Below are 17,810 nucleotides of genomic sequence, written 5' to 3'. Positions count from 1 at the left end.
ATTTAATTTTGTGTTTTCACATTCATTTGCATAAACGGTTTTATAACCATTTCCTGAAGGATACCAAAGCATTCCTTTTTACATTTTCCCAAATGTCTGGTTCATGCTCGACCGAATCTGTAAGTATTTTAAGTTGGGCTTTTTATAAATTCAGTTGGGTTTGCAGTATTTTGGTGCTTTTGGATAATATTTTCCAATATTGCATATGAATTGGAACTTGAATTCGTTAAGATGGATAAAACTGCAATACGTGGCATTGGGAAAGAATTGGGACAAATAAAACACTTCAACTATGTTAACATGGAAAAAGTTCAAATTCGTATTGGATTTCTAGAAATTACAGAGAAGATCTGGTGTACATGTTGATTTTTTACATTTGCAGGATGAATATTTATACCATAGAGTTATCAATACTTGGATTATGTGGTATGAGTGCCAATGAGACAACTCTCTATTCAAGTCACAATTTGTAAAAAAAAAACAAAAAAAACAACATTAAAGGTAATTTAAAGAAGTCGTCTTTTTGTACAATATTTTTATTCCATAAACAAAATATAAATTCAATTCTTTTGATTCCTTTTAATAAATAACAATGATGATCCTTCAAAAAAATAATATGGCTTCAAGAAACAAATTCCACTCAACATTATAAAAAAAGTACATTAAAATATCACTGGAAAATGCAATGATATGATTCTCTGATTAATGTCAGTAAAACTCAGATAAATCCATTCTGCATGCGATTTTTTTATTCTGCATGCGATTTTTTTTTATATCACTTTCACAATGTACGTGCATAGATAAGTTAAGCATATTTGATTGATTAATATATGAAACTTTTACAGTAAGTATCAATAAAACAAAAGTCGAGAAACATAAGATAATACTCCAAACTGTTTAAAATGATTTCATTTTAGTAAACATACATTACCATACAAAGCTAGGAACAAGAGGTCATTTGTTTTAAATATGGAACTGAGATGTTGATGGGGAAAACCTAATACTATCTTTACTTGTGTAATTAAGCAACAACCATTTACTATGATCAAACTGATCAAATCAACTTAGAGGTAAAATAAAATGTAAATCATTTACCCATAAAAATGAATCCCATTTTAATATTATAATACAATTATTACCTAAACTTTGTTGTTTTCAACCTCAATTACACAACCAAATGTATCTGTCCTATACCCATTCGTAGGAATTACCGATTATAAATGCACACGTATATGATTAAGGACAACAAATCATTAAGATAAATTTTATATGTAAAATAAAAAGCTACTTCATCACAGACCCCAACCACACTTTCTGACTCTTACAATACATATACGTTAAGTTGATATTTAAAGACGTTAAACTCGTCCCAATCGATCGATGACACATGATATGCACCATAATGTGTGTTTTTAAACGCAAAATGCAAATCTAAGAAATAAAAACTAAAAACAATCCTTCAAGAAGTGTGAAATTCGTTCATTCAAAAACGTTTAAACAAATCGCTATATTTCCCAGTCTAAATTATCCACAGATGCAGCATTATAATAAGAAAGTCTGACAGCACGTTGGCGTTTCTCCATTCCACGTTGAATAGCCCTAATCATTTCCAGATCTTGTTTTGAATAACGAGGTCGTGGCATTCTTTTTCGAAGTATATGTGGTGATTGAGACCGACTACGAATGTATCTTATTCCTTGTCCAGGAACAAGGACGGGCTGAGAATCCCGCCCAGCACTATGACTTCTCATTTCATACTGATATGGAGGACGATGTTCCAGTCTTCCCCGTGCTGGCGGTGTTATGCAATCGCTTTTGAAAACCAATCTTTGTGATGTCCATGATCTTTCACTAGAATAGGGTGTATGAGGTGAGAAAGGACTTGAATATATTGCTTTAACCCTTTCGTGAGCCTGGTGGTGATCCTCAGGACCGTCCTGGTCGTCATTATCTTCCTCATGTTTAGTAGACAAATGGTTCTGTGATGAACTGTGGGATTCATTTCTCATCCTGTTTAAGAAAATAATATTCAATCATGCTTTTTTATGTGATACCACAACTAAGGGAAAACGGATGTATTAGAGAATTCAGTTGAATTTTGATTTAGTTATTCAACATGTTTAATACGCTTCTTGAATATACGAATACTGGATTCTTGTTCGTGTTTCAATTTTTTATGACATTTGTTATCCATTCGTTTGATGTGTTTCTATGCCATTTGATTAGGGACTTTCCATTTTCCTCGTAGTTCGGTATTTTTGTGTTTTTACTTTTTTCATTTGAATTATTACAAATCGATATATTTACTATAAGGTCAGTGTGACGAGAATTTCTTCTGGACATATGAATGCTTTTCTCTTTTCGAACAAAAAATTATTAAAAATTAGACAGAATATTATCACTTATAGAAAGTAATACATCTATATAAATCACATTACAAAAATATGCCAAAGGTCAGTTACTTACATTTCTTGAATAGTTATCATTTTTGTATGTCATAACATTGTAGAAGATATTTCATACGAGACATAAGTCATCTAGTGATTGTGATAGTATTTGAATTGAAATAATATCTGCTTTTGTTTGTCATGAATCGAGGTGTGGTGTTTCGTGTGTTTGACAAAAATGCATTGCTTATTCTTAAATAACAAACCTATTTTTGTTATTCTTGATGCTTGTACTAGATGGAGGTGTGGCTTCTGCAAATAAATTCGGTGAACTAGGTTAAAGGTGTAAATGGTATTCGAAACAACAATTATACATAGTAATACAGTAGTCAGATGATATAGGTATGTATGATACTAGCTTAAATAAAACTATATAAGGGCAAAACATGCCACTTCTAACAGTTCTTTTCACGGACAGCAGAGTACTACAACACTAATATAGTATTCAGACGAAATTGCAGGTTATTGAAATATGAAACATGTTGACGACATAATATACATACACGTTTATAAAGAACATCAAGATATTTCCACTGAGATATTCTGTGCAATAAAAAAAAAATGGGTATACGTTGATGTTAACAACATCATAACCACTCTTAAACAGTTTTTGGGAAACACTCTTTCTTTTTGCTTTTTTTCAAATCTTATAAGTTTATTTATTATTCATGGATAAAGAATGTCGCGATTGGCAGTTCAATGCATTAGGTTAAAGATTACACTATGTTTGAGTTATAAAGTCGGTCTAAGTTTGGAAGACGTGTTTATAAAAAAAACTTATCGACTTTCAAATTGAATTTGAAAAAAGTAAAATCACAAAAATACTGAACTCAGAGGAAAATCAATTTGGAAAGTCCATAATCACATGGCAAAATCAAAAAACAAAACGCATCAAAAACGAATGGACAAGAACTGTCATATTCCTGACTTGGTACAGGCATTTTCAAATGTAGAAAATGGTGGATTAAACCTGGTTCTATAGCGCTAACCCTCTCACTTTAATAACAGTGAACCCAACAGTGCTTGTCTTCTTGCCGACTTGTTCATATGTTCCTACGAGGCTGACGGCATAGAGTTAAGTCGCCTCATATCTTAACTTTAGAAATTGACAATAAGGGTCGGTTGATAGTTTAACTTAACGACAACAGAGATGATTTCATTTGTCATTTTTGAACTTTCTTTTTCTATGTAGCAACATTCTAGCAGCGCCTTCGTACTGCGCATATATACTAATTTGTGAAATATTTCATGGCCTGCATCCCTAACACGAAACGGAAAATTTTATGGATGCCAGTACGAGGACAAATAGCTATATATCTATTTTTGCAGATGACTATGGATATGTCCCAATTGTGATCTTAATTCCACTCTTTCCCGCGAAAGTGACCAACCTTATTACACTTTTCAACGGTTGTGAACTTACATTAGCAATATGACGGATGCAACATATGGCGCAGGATCTAATTAACCTTCGGGAGCAGACACAGGTTGGGTTTAGTTTTCTATGTAATATTTTGTATCCTGTTGTGGTTTTTTTCCCATGCCATTGTCAGTTTGTTTTCGATATCGTTGAATAGCTTAAATTTAATTAGTCGTTATTTCAGACGTACTTGTACTGCACATAATGTTGTGATAATTATTTTCTCTCTAGCTAGTTATGAAAAATAAATGTATACAATCTAATAGTCGTTGTTTTTTGTGCTTCTTTGTTTGTTTTTGTTGTGATTTAGATTGTGATATGGTGATGACTGCTGTATCTCTTTTTGTGACAATTTTACATATACTGTCTGTTTTGTTCACGCATCTTTGTACATATAATGTAGTTTGATGCGACTATCATACAAGGGAGATATTTAGAGCTATAAAATTAGGTCCAATCCACCATTTTCTATATTTGAAAATGCATTTAACAAGTCAGGAATATGACAGGTGTCTATTCATCCGATGTGTTTTATCATTTGATTAGAATATGTTCGGTTTTGGTTTTCCTCGGGGTTCAGAAATTTTGTGATTTTACTTCTTCTCCCATTTAAACAACTGTGTGTGGGTGAAGATGCTGTTCAAGTCAAAAGAGATTTAACAGAAGACCACAACATCGTCCTTTAAGCGGGATGCCAGTTGGTATAAAAAAAGCATTCTTACATTAAGATGTCTTTTGTATTTGTGTCGTGTGATTTCTGTTAAATTGATCAATGCCCATTTGTGTATCGTTTTTCATACTTTCACAAATAAAGGCATCAGTAGTAAACCGCTGTTCATGATTCATAAATTGATTGAGAAAAAAACAAAACAAATCCAGGTTACAAACTAAAACTGAGGGAAACACATCAAATATTATTTTACAAGAATCAAGACTGCAGAATACGCTGCATCACTGAGTCCCGAACATCAACAGGAAAATTTAAACAAGTCGATGATACGAGAAGGCTGAATCCTGACCTATCCCCATCTCTGCGTCAGTAAGCTTCTACTTCATATCACCATACCACATTTGTATATTCTACTGTCAAGCAGTGGGCCATTATATCAATCTTAAAGTCAGGAATATTACCATTGATACTACATTTGTATAGTCTACTGACAAGCAGTGAGCCAGTATATCAATCGTAAAGTCAGGAATATTACCATTGATACTACATTTGTAGTCTACTGTCAAGCAGTGAGCCAGTAAATCAATCGTAAAATCAGGAATATTACCATTGATACTACATTTGTAGTCTACTGTCAAGCAGTGAGCCAGTATATCAATCGTAAAGTCAGGAATATTACCATTGATACTACATTTGTAGTCTACTGTCAAGCAGTGAGCCAGTAAATCAATCGTAAAATCAGGAATATTACCATTGATACTACATTTGTATAGTCTACTGTCAAGCAGTGAGCCAGTATATCAATCGTAAAGTCAGGAATATTACCATCAATACTACATTTGTATATTCTACTGTCAAGCAGTGGGCCATTATATCAATCGTAAAATCAGGAATATTACCATTGATACTACATTTGTATAGTCTACTGTCAAGCAGTGAGCCAGTATATCAATTGTAAAGTCAGGAATATTACCATTGATACTACATTTGTAGTCTACTGTCAAGCAGTGAGCCAGTAAATCAATCGTAAAATCAGGAATATTACCATTGATACTACATTTGTATATTCTAATGTCAAGCAGTGGGCCATTATATCAATCTTAAAGTCAGGAATATTACCATTGATACTACATTTGTATATTCTACTGTTAAGCAGTGAGCCAGTATATCAATCGTAAAGTCAGGAATATTACCATTGATACTACATTTGTATAGTCTACTGTCAAGCAGTGAGCCAGTAAATCAATCGTAAAATCAGGAATATTACCATTGATACTACATTTGTATAGTCTACTGTCAAGCAGTGAGCCAGTAAATCAATCGTAAAATCAGGAATATTACCATTGATACTACATTTGTAGTCTACTGTCAAGCAGTGAGCCAGTATATCAATCGTAAAATCAGGAATATTACCATTGATACTACATTTGTATAGTCTACTGTCAAGCAGTGAGCCAGTATATCAATCGTAAAGTCAGGAATATTACCATTGATACTACATTTGTAGTCTACTGTCAAGCAGTGAGCCAGTATATCAATCGTAAAGTCAGGAATATTACCATTGATACTACATTTGTAGTCTACTGTCAAGCAGTGAGCCAGTATATCAATCGTAAAGTCAGGTATATTACCAGACATGTATACTTCAGTTGCGGATCCAGGGGGGGGCATTAATGCATTTGAATAGGAGCATATAGTTGGACCCTCCTTTTTAAAATGGCTGGATCCGCCTCTGTAATTACACTGATTGCTGCTTGAATTAAGCTCAGTTGTATAAATTTTATGCACATTGAAGACGAAAAAAACGTTAACAATTAATACAAACGGTTCTAGAGTAGGTCTATTGGAATTGTGACAACCAAGAATAAAATTGGAAACAGAATTGTTTTGCCTTGCAACAGTTTACCTACGGACTCTTTACGGTTTTTATCATACAGGGTGCGTATACGTCATCCTTCATTGGGAACTTGGGAACCGTATTTAACGTCAGAAATAAATAAAGCAATGGAAATATCCAAAGATTGCGCGCAACAAAACGTACACCGAGAAACTTGGACCTTACACTTAACCATGGTGAAATTAAATTTAAAACTCAATAAAAAAGCCGATGGAAAGTGAAATATCGGTCGACACTCGTCGTTTCATGTATGCTTAAACATCATCTACAAGACTTTTTATCGACTACAACAGATGAAGGCATTCAAGGAGACTTTACCGCAACATATCTTAAATGTAAAAATGATTATGACATCCAAACCCACATTCCCTCTCGAGAAAGAGAACAAATGGCATGACTTTTCGAAAATTCAAATCACTTTTCTTATAAGTTAGAAGTGTGTTTGTGCATAGATGAAACGAGAATAAGCAACGAAGCAATCAACACAACAATCACCTTTGGATATGTGTTCTAGCTATCCATTGGCAAAAGAAGTCCCTCATTAAATGGAAAAGTTTATAAAAACTGTATGAAAACTAATTATATCAGCATTAAAGAATATCAAAAAGATAACAGAATATTTGACTTCTAGTTTAACAACCATGCAGGACAGCTACGTTAAAACAAACAGGTCTATATTAGGATTATGACACAGAGTTGACTGCTGTACACAAAAGTTTGACATTTTTACCTTTTATATTTGTTTGATTTGCGCACATTATTGTCAATATAATGGAATTTTATTCGACTTTCATACAAGTGAGAGGTAAAGCAACCTATAAAATAGGTTTTATCAAAAATTGTGTTCATATGCATGTTTAAGGTCAGTTGTTTTCAATTCGTTTGATGTGTTTGAACTTATGACTTAGTCATTTGATAAGGGACCTTCCGTTTTATTTTTTTCAGGAGAGTTCGGTGTATTTGTGTCTTATTTTGGAAAGGTAAATGACTCTACCATAGAGTCAAAATACACAACAAAATCACAAGTATAAACCAATAAACAACAGTATATAGTGCCAATGAACTCACATTTACTAAACGCAACATTACCTGATTAGTACTTCATAAAAATATATCCCAGCACAATATCGGATGAGGCAGAAGCTCACACTTGTTCCTTTAGTGAATTTTGTTGTGTTGTCTGACCTATGATGGTATATTGCTACATTTATTTTTTTAATATTCCCAACTTTTGTTTACCAAGCGCTTGACCATATGTGTAGACTCTTTTAGTTTGAACTGTGTTTTGTCCTCTTGTCTAAGCCATATTCTTGGTTTTGATTTATTTGTACCATTTGATTGCCGATTCGATTCATTAAGAAATTACCATATCAACGTATACGTTAACACTGTGGTATTTGGCGTTAGCAACTACATTTCGTCCAGAGACAGGAGGGTATAAGGTTCTGAAGGCACATCTAAACTAATCCAAGGATTGATTTGAAATTTTCACAGATTTTTTTGGTACATCATAATTGTTGTTCAGTTTTGTTATAACTTAGTGAAAGCTATTACTTTTGCCCTTTTTATCATATCTCCTTGTGATCCACTGAATGGATGCTAAAGAAATGCATGTACAATGAATATGACAGTCGTTTTCATTCGTTAAATGAGTTTGACCTTTGATTTTGCCATTTGATAAAATACTTTCCGTTTTGTAAATTTCTTGATCTTGGTGATTAATTAGTACTACAATTTGCTTTGAATCGTTTGAAAATTTTCAATGCATAATTGTGTATGATTTCTTTTCTTTTCTATCAGGGTGTGTTTCAATAGGAAACAATACTACACTTCTGTGCAGAAACATCTAGGTTTTGACAGTTGAGTTTTATTAACCTATAATGTATAACTTCCAAATCTGTGTTTTGATAGCAAATCATATGAAATATTTCTTAGAATCAGTGGTATACCAAAAGCACAATATAGTTTATCTTATAAAGTGTAGGACAGAATAAGCAAGAATCTGTCATATAAAGGATATAGATACAGCTTAAAATATTGAAAACCTAATTGCTACAATTTGTATAATCTACTAATACTTGATAAAAGCTAATAACATTCTAGTGAATTTATCTGATCACCATGGCTACTACTACAAAGTGTTTAATGGCCTTCACCACCATGAATTAGGGTTTAGCACAAATTTTGAAAGATATATCTGCACCAACATATATTTATCTTCTGCTTTCAATACACCTTTGATAAATTGATTAATTATTTTGGCTATAAAAATTCTAAAATTCAGTAACACCAGAAGCTTATGGAAGTTCATAACAAATATTATATTGAAACTTTTGTAAAGACCTGAAAAGACTAGCTTCATAAAGGCAACAGTAGTAAACCTTTGTTTAAAACTCATAAATCCATGGACAAAAAATTAAATCTGGGTAATAAACTTAAACCTAGGGAAACTCATTAAATATAAGAGGAGAGTATTTGATAGATTACATCATTTTTTTTTCTATTTTAAAAATGAAAGTTAAAAAAAATTATTAAATTTCTGCATCATATTTGCTTTTTTGTAATAGCTAAACCCTTCATTTGCAATCAAAAATTATTTTAGGACCAAATCAACCTTATCCAAACAACCAAATGATCTTTTTTGCATTAGTATCATGCTAATGACTGTTGTTATAGTTAGAAATACATTAGAAAATCGCTCCTGAAGTTTAAAATGATTAACAGAGATATTTCATTTCCTGCAAAAATAAATATGAAATCATTAATTTGTTTTAGGAACTGTACTGTTGCATTAAATTGATTTTGGTGATGAAAAGTTTTCTGAAAAAATCAATTCTCATATTGTTATAGTACAAATTAGGTTTTTATAAGCCTTACTCACTCGGTTGTTAAAATTGTGCAATATACTAGTATATATTTATTTTAAACCTGTCAAAGATTATATCTAGTATTGTCTTTTTCCATCAACTGATATCTTGTCATTTAAAAGAGTTTGCACACCAGGTTTTTTTAGGGATGAAAGTTAGTGGGTTAAGTTGGGGAAGGTTCCATGATTTTATCATTATTGCTCATTAGGAGGTCACTTTTATTAGCTCCTGAAGAATCCTAGATAAAGCCATGACTCAGTACTTAACATAGTTTATTAAAAAACAATAAATATTTGTTTAATATATTTGTTTAAAAATATATAATAAATATAACAACAGTTCGTCTATTCCAAATGCATGATATTTTACATAATGAGCGATAGTAGCAGAATGGAATTACACAAAGCGTGCACACATATACCACACTACACACAACCACACACCAGTGATGGGATACTAACCATCATCAGTCACAAGTCTTTTAATGAGCATTGTCAGACGTTTTGTCTTTGTTAGTGACATAATCTGCTTGTCTGATAATGTTCTCACATCTATACCATCAATCTGAAAAACAAAATATTCAAATTTAATAGAAGTAAATATTTCATAAAATAAATTCTCAAACTTATACAACAATAGTTATATTACATGTAGGACATGAGACCAACAGACTGACAGACTGACAGACTGACAGACTGACTACACTTATATATAAACTGAAAGCTCTGTCAGCATGGTCAGTGCTATCAAATAAATTTGAAAAGAAAATCAAGATTGCCAATTTAACTTAAACCTTATAAACAGATTGGCTTCTCAAAAGCAGCATTGGAAAAATCTTTTTACAAAGCAAAATAGATATTATATCAATGATTACGACATACAAATTCACCCTGTCAATTATAAGGACACCAAATTTCTACAATATTTCTTTTTAACCACATATGTCTTTTGTACCATTAGAAAGTTCATGACTTGTTGAACAAAAGAATTTATTTAAATCTTTTAAAATCAAACAATAACTGATGATATGGGCTCTTAAAAAGTTTGTATTACACTTAGTGCTTTTTAAGTATACTGTTATTTGCAAAAAACATCTAAATTGGGTTTTATTTTGAGTAATATCTTTAAAGCTTATTTAACCCTTAAACCACACAAACAGTATTATCAATTTAATATTTTAAATATATTATATTTAAATAGACATTAATTTTGATTACTTTTGTAAATCTACATTCCATAATTTTGACAACTATTTAACCTCTAAAGTTTGTATTACTAGTATGTTTTATGGTAAATATTTCAACTAAAGAAATTTATATTTGTGGTTAAAAGCATTTCTTTCTTTCTATTGAAAAGAGTTGGAATCTTGAAAATGTTAAGTTTGTGTTCTATTGACAATAAAATGAATGAAAACCTTATTTAGAGCACATGTCGGTCAACCTTACTAATTATATATCTAAAGTGTAAGATATGAATTAAAAATAGTTAATTACTTTACTTTTCTATATTGTTACTAAATAATAACTGTTCAGTGATAGGTCAAAATATGACTGTATTTTTCCACTGTGAAGAATTTTTTAATCTGGTTTAAGTTTTCATTTTCTTCAGTGTTTAATCCCCAAAGATAGCATTATAAATTTTAAATTTACACAAATCTTGATTAAAAATAATTTAAAAGTTTAAATGAAGATACAAATTATGATCCAAAAATTCAACTTCCTGTAAAGTTAAAAGAGAATGGGATTTACTTTTACCGTGATTTTTTATGTGGATATTTCCCACAATTTTTGGTCAAACATGTATAGACACTCCTCTTTTTTTTAATACAAACATTTTTTCCTAGTTAATCATGCTTTTTAATAAAAAAATTAATGAGCATGTGTATACCACATATTCTTTTTTAAACGTGTATTCCAGAATCATTTAATGGACTTTTAACCCTCAAGTAATAAAGTGATCATAAAAATAATCATTCAATTTATCTAAAATCGTAAAAAAAATTAAAACATTTAAAGACAATAATTAAATGATTCATAATGACAAAGATATAATTTTTTTTTATTAAAATGTTTATAGACAACAATGGCATGATTCATTGTAATAAAGATATATATTGTACATCCTATTCTTTAGGCAAATAGGGAAGTCATGCTGCACGATAAAACAAATTGTGTTTGCCGCCCTCTTTATATCTCGCATGCTAAAAAAACACTTCCATAATTTCATTTGTTTGTACTTAGTTACATGATCGTTGCTCATGTTGAGATGGGTTATCATATAGACCCTGATTGGGTTTTTTTCAGAATGCATGGTACTAAGGGAGACAATTTAGTCTGTCAACTTTTTTTATTCAGCTTAAAGAAATAGACTTAGAATATTGTTTTTTTTATATCACAACAGTTTGTACTGTTATATTCCACAGTAGTAATATATACAAGTACTGGTTGTACACTAATACAAATAAAGGAGTTTGGTGTCCACACAAAATAACTACAGTACAGTATTTATTGTTTGAGAGAAAACATAAGAGTCATGGTTGTGCAGAGCCAATGTTGTGGTTTTGTTTTTGAAATAACTTGCGCAGCTTATCATGTAATTTATCTCATGAAAATGAAGTTCTCTCCCTGTATATCAGTACTGCCAGCATCAGAAGGGTCAAATTTTTGTCTAAACAAAAACAAATTGCCAGAACATAAGTTAATTAAATTGAGAATGGAAATGGGGAATGTGTCAAAGAGACAACAACCCGACCAAATAAAAAAACAACAGCAGAAGGTCACCAACAGGTCTTCAATGTAGCGAGAAATTCCACACAAATATATACTAGTTCAGTGATAATGAACCCCACACTAATGTACCTTTACAATAAAATCGCCAACACACAAGCCAGCTTTTTCTGATGGTGATTGTCTATCAACTGCTTTCACTTTCAAAAATTTACTTTTCTGTTTCCTGTAATGAAAAAAAAAATCACATTCTTTAAAAGACAAAATGATATGATGATTATGCAAATATATCACAATTTAAACTCCATCCCAGGGTGACCCATTGGAATTTCACTAGTTAATCTAATTCAATATATTGAATAAAAAATTCCACTTGAGTTTAACCATATTAACTGATGATTCCACTGGAATATCTTTTGTAAATTTTACCACTGCAATCTGCACTGGAATGTATTGTTTTGATGTGAAATGTATTGTCTGAACCTAAATGGTAGGATTAGACAAATTATTTCAAATTTAGTCATAAAGAGTTTCTATAATTGACTGAATAATATATAGATGATTTCCTGGCCTCACAAACTTAATGCATCTTTTAATATTGAAGTTTATAGACATAAAAACATAACAAAGAATAGTAGTTTCCTTTAAAAATTAATCTGCTACAATAAAACAACAATAAGAGCAATGATACAATATACTGAATATTTTATGAATGGTGTACTACCATACAAATCTATGAATAAACAACCCCATAACAACAGGAAATTCATATTTTTCTCATTGAATAAAAAGCTAGTAATGTAAAGGAGATTAAAAAATTGCAATTTCATCATGATCAAATTACACAATACAAATTTGATAATTGGCTTAAACTTCTAAATTACCTTGCCAGTGTAAATCACAATTCTAAAGTATATAATGATATGGTCATAAATTTGACATTCTAATGGTCAAAATTGAGAAAATAAGGATTCTTTATTAGGTCAAGGCAAATAAAAAATGCCTTAAACATGTTAAAAGCTGGAATAATTAGGATATTAGTTTCAATTTAAAAATCTGGTATTCTAATTGCTCATTGTATACAAATATATTATGACTTAAGATTTTAGAATTTTTGAATGATTTTGTCTCCTAATCCTATATGATGCATATGGTGCTCAAGTTAACCATAATAACAGATGATTTCAAAATACATGTAGTTTCTTTTTTATTCAATGTTTTGTTTTTTATTTGAATGATCCAACATGCCCAAAGGCATTTAATGAACATGGACTTCTCACATGAATCAATCATGTCCAATAGAAAAATTATTGAAACCCTACAACATGTACAATAGGCAGATACATGTTATAGGCAAAACTGCTTACACTGACTTAAATTCTGTGATTTTTCTTTAAATATTTGTTCCTATTCAGATTCATGTTTTATAAAATCTAACAAAAATGTCTAGTTAGATCAGTTTCATAACTATTACCTACCTATTTGTGGCACACCCTAATTTAAAATCATTTGATGAGGGGAAGAGAACCATTTCTAACTCCTTTATATGAAGAGCTTCCTGCATCTCTCCATTCTGAGAAACAGCCTGAACCATCATAATGACATTCCATGCATTCCTCATGATAGTGACAGCCTCTGCATGAGTCATCTGATTGAAGGATGTACCATTAACCTCTAGGATTCTGTCGCCAACTCTAATACCCTAGATTTAAAAATCAAATCCAATGTAAAAAATGAAAACCAACTTCAACAAAAGATTATAGTTTTTCAAGCACACCAAGATGTATTTTATTTTTTGTGTTGCTATGTTGCTGTCTCATATTCATATATCCTTTAAATAACGGAAATTACTATTAAGAGAAGAAAAGTCGTCCCATTTGTTATAAATTTTTGTTCTCACTGTTTATGAAGAAGGAGTTTTCGCAAATGATTTACTTTATAACAATATTCCAATACGGATCAAACTGCAAAAATATCCCCTTTTGTAAATTTATTATAACCGAGAAACTTATGTCTTCCTCATACCTATAAAAACTGACCTGCACAAAAAAGTTTATAGAGCTGAGTTGAGCTTAACACCAATCAATCAATCATAGTCATTTTACAAATACAAGTTTAAGTAAACAATATGAAGCTGATTATAAAAGTTCATCAATATATCTACATGTTACTCTTGGTTGCTAATGATCATGGTTCTATTTTAGTCCTTTAAATTAATCAGCAGATGTTGTATCTAACCATGTGAAAGGCTGAGTTTCTAAGAACATCTGTCAATAATTCCTAGAAACTCAATGATTCCTTATGCAATACATATGCGATTAGTGATTTGCAAAAGTACAACAAGATGCACTGAATGTCAATTAGAATAATATGAAAGTTTAGTATTTCCATGTATATTGACATTGTATCCATATCTAAAAGTACTTACTCAGGAGTATAGTCATCCTAAAATGATATATTTTTAGAAAACCAGTTGTCAACAAATAATTTACCTGTTTTTCTGCAGCCCCTCCTTCTTCAACATGATTAAAAAATATTTCAGACCCATATTCTTTCCCTCCGCGAATTCCAATACCCAGACTACCATTATGACGTTCTAAAAATACTCTTTTGATTTCGACACTTTTTGCACCTTTTGACACAAATGCAGATGAATTGGCATCAATCTGTCCATACTGAGGAGTCCATACAAAAACATCAGAATCATTGTCTTTGATATCTATTTTATTATATGACACAGCATCATCATGTTCACTGTAAATTCCGCTAGTTACACTAGTCCCATGTAAAGAACTCTGATCAGAAGTATTTTTTGAGTTATTGTTGGCCATGTATAACTTTGGATCACTACTAGATGACACAATTTTGAATTGTCCTGATGAATCTTTGGCAATAACTTTAGATGATTCTGGCATGGCATTCCCTGAATGATATATATGATAGTACGCATCATAATGTGGATACTGTAAACTACACAATCTATGAAAATCTTCTTGAAGCGATGGCGGAAGTCTTGTACTCAACTCCAAGAGCAGCATGATTTTTTCTGTTGAGTTTATGATAGGTTTTAATTGATGGCACAATGTTGTAACTGATTTTGATATTTTGAAATTATGTAATGCTATTTTAAACCGTATGCTTTCATCCTCAGTCAATAATTGCCGTATCAAATTCCGAAGAATAACATCCCCCTTCCGGGGATCCTGAAGATCTGTCTGTGACATGTTTCTTCTTATTCTGCGTACTTTCACCAGTGGTTTCCAGGTTAAATATGTTCTTACATGTGGCTTCTGTCTAACCTGAAAGTATTTCATTTTTAATGAACAATTATTCAATCAATCATTTCGAGAAAAAGATAAATAATACACATCTGATAATGAAAGTTGAAATAACAGAATACAATAGAAAATCAATTTAATGGTAATTTAATTTGCCTTTTCTTGAGAAATAACTTTCCTCAAACATGCAATGTATTCCCAAAGTCAAAGTAATTATTCAGAACAAATCAATATTAAAATCACCAATATCATCAATTATTTCTCAAACCATAGACCAAGTCTTATCTGATCACGACAAAAAATAATATGGTTATTCCCACAAATAATCTAAGCATATCAAGTATATAGAAAATGTTCCCACATTAAAAGCACAATTTCTACAAAATATGTCAAATGATCTATTAAATGTTTACATTATACTATTTCAAGAGGCTTCCATGGAGTGACAAATGAAACTTAATACCATATGTGCACTTCACCGGGTGTCATTATATAGGAAGGGATAAAATCGATGGACCTATCAATCATTACTAAGATCACCGATGACAAAAGACAGATGACTTCACACCTTCTTTGTATCATCAATAAGTACAAATATATCTCATTCAGGTAAAAACAACTGATGTAGATCTCGTTCAGGTAAAAAACAACTGATGGAGATCTTTCATAAATAGCTGCAAGTAATTAACATAAGTTAAACCTTTCAGGTATCATTCCTCTATGATCAGTAAAACGTAAAAATACCTTGATCATAAAAAACAAAGAGATCTTGGGTATGATAATCAAAGAACATCTATCCAATTGGTCAATTGACCATGAAAAAAGAACATCTACATGTCACTGTACTATCTTGTACATAGGGCATACACCCATTTTAAGCAGTTAACTGTATACCAATTAATAAAAGTTCAACAGAAAACAACATCAAACATCAGACCAATGACCACAATTAATATATATATTAATTCAAATTCATGTATCCTTTTTAGTACTATTAACCATACTTTAAAAAGCTGAAGAACATATTCATCCTTAATGGTAAAAAAATAACTCCTTTTAAGTAAAAACTTTCATCTTACATGTACATTTTTTTTTTATATAGCAACTTTTGATTCAAATTTTATATCTGCTTACCATTGTTTTAAAAGTACAGTTCCCCATTTTACCTACGTTAAGACTAAAAATAAAATTTAATTTTCTGAAATTTAAACCAATTTCACATTTATAATTTAATCAATCAATGCCATATAATTACATTTATTTCAACATAAAGAAACCTGAAGGGACAGTATGGTTAAAAAGAAATCAAACTTTTACATTAAATCGTTAAGCCCTAAGGTGTAAAACTTACCTCTTATACCTCTAAGGAAAATGTAACAGTATCATTACATGACTTTAAATATTTCTATATTCAAATGATGTATGATTAAATTTCATTTTGATACAAAATTTGTCCATTTTTTTGTAAATGCTAGGGTGCAACTACAACATTTCATGATTTATGCAAAATTAATAAAGGGAGATAATTTCAAGAAATTTTACCCTTATGTTACCTTTATAAATATACATTCATTGTTCAACAATAAGAAAGTATAACTGTCACTGTAATCATTAAGATTTTATCTTACCAATGAAATAATATCAATTTAATATTGTATATCAGATTTAATAATTGATAACAATGGGCCCTTTAAATGACAGTCTCTACATTTTCCTATTCAGTTCTGAACTTGCAAATTTGAGACTATTTTACATAAAAATTAAGCTTACAATGGATAGATAAAATTACTCCAAAACTGATTTTCCTGGAATCAAAATAATTAGTTCTATATCAACAAATATCAATCATGAACTAAAATAGTTCTAGATAAAAATGAATGAAAAGAACTTGCCAGACTTGTAGTGAAGCCTACAATTCATTATAACTCCTTAAATATACTGGTACCTACTTCAAATGCAACTTAAAAAAGTACAAAATTTTCTGGTGTGCCTGCAGATCAACTTGAGGGGCATACCAATTATCTAAACTTGTGAATTAGTTGGTACAACCAAAAATATTATTGCTCTGAATTCTCCTTAACAAAAAATTCTCAGGAACCAAAGGACTTAAAGTGAGTTACAAAAGATATTAAATAAACAATTAGTTTTGAGCCTGAACTGACAGCATCAGTTTGGTCTCAAATGAAAGACAATTGTTTTTGCATGTTCCGAATACAGACCTTATGCTGCATCAATGACCAAGCACATTAATAGAACTTCTTCACTATCAATTTCATTAAAAATAAAAAGACATCCAACTATAAACTTATGTCAATTTACAAAAAAAAATTGTCAAAATAATGTAGATATTTTCACTATTCATTTGATCAATTTCAATGAAAAAATATGTCACTTAAAAAAAATTATTACAATGTACTACTTACTCAATTCGTCCGATCAGAACGGTCCTTTAATGAAAGGACTATTTATCACAATTCACACGCTTTTATTAAATTCAATAAAAAA

At 30.8% G+C, this 17,810-nt stretch overlaps 1 protein-coding gene across 7 annotated transcripts in view; it reads right to left on the bottom strand.

Moving 5' to 3' along the window:
• Positions 1-1,080: 1,080 nt before the first annotated feature.
• LOC134717842 (tyrosine-protein phosphatase non-receptor type 13-like) overlaps positions 1,081-17,810 on the bottom strand; it is a 32,953-nt gene continuing 16,223 nt past the window's right edge. For 5 of the 7 annotated variants that reach the window (XM_063580366.1, XM_063580347.1, XM_063580353.1 and 2 more), the window contains 6 exons: positions 14,520-15,326; positions 13,506-13,729; positions 12,160-12,253; positions 9,763-9,865; positions 2,654-2,699; positions 1,081-2,010 (listed from right to left, as the gene is read on the bottom strand). In XM_063580366.1, the coding sequence (XP_063436436.1) occupies positions 1,506-2,010; positions 2,654-2,699; positions 9,763-9,865; positions 12,160-12,253; positions 13,506-13,729; positions 14,520-15,251 (1,704 nt within the window). In that variant the 5' untranslated portion in view covers positions 15,252-15,326 and the 3' untranslated portion in view covers positions 1,081-1,505. Of the gene's footprint in view, positions 2,011-2,653; positions 2,700-9,762; positions 9,866-12,159; positions 12,254-13,505; positions 13,730-14,519; positions 15,327-15,718; positions 15,807-16,439; positions 16,485-17,810 lie in introns of those variants that run through there. The other 2 variants (XM_063580340.1, XM_063580380.1) reach the window with 2 other exon arrangements.

The sequence above is a fragment of the Mytilus trossulus genome, chromosome 1 (genome assembly GCF_036588685.1).
Source record: "Mytilus trossulus isolate FHL-02 chromosome 1, PNRI_Mtr1.1.1.hap1, whole genome shotgun sequence".
NCBI classification, from domain to species: Eukaryota; Metazoa; Mollusca; class Bivalvia; order Mytilida; family Mytilidae; genus Mytilus; species Mytilus trossulus.
Note: the sequence above shows the minus strand (reverse complement) of the source record. Positions and strands in the feature narration are given on the sequence as shown.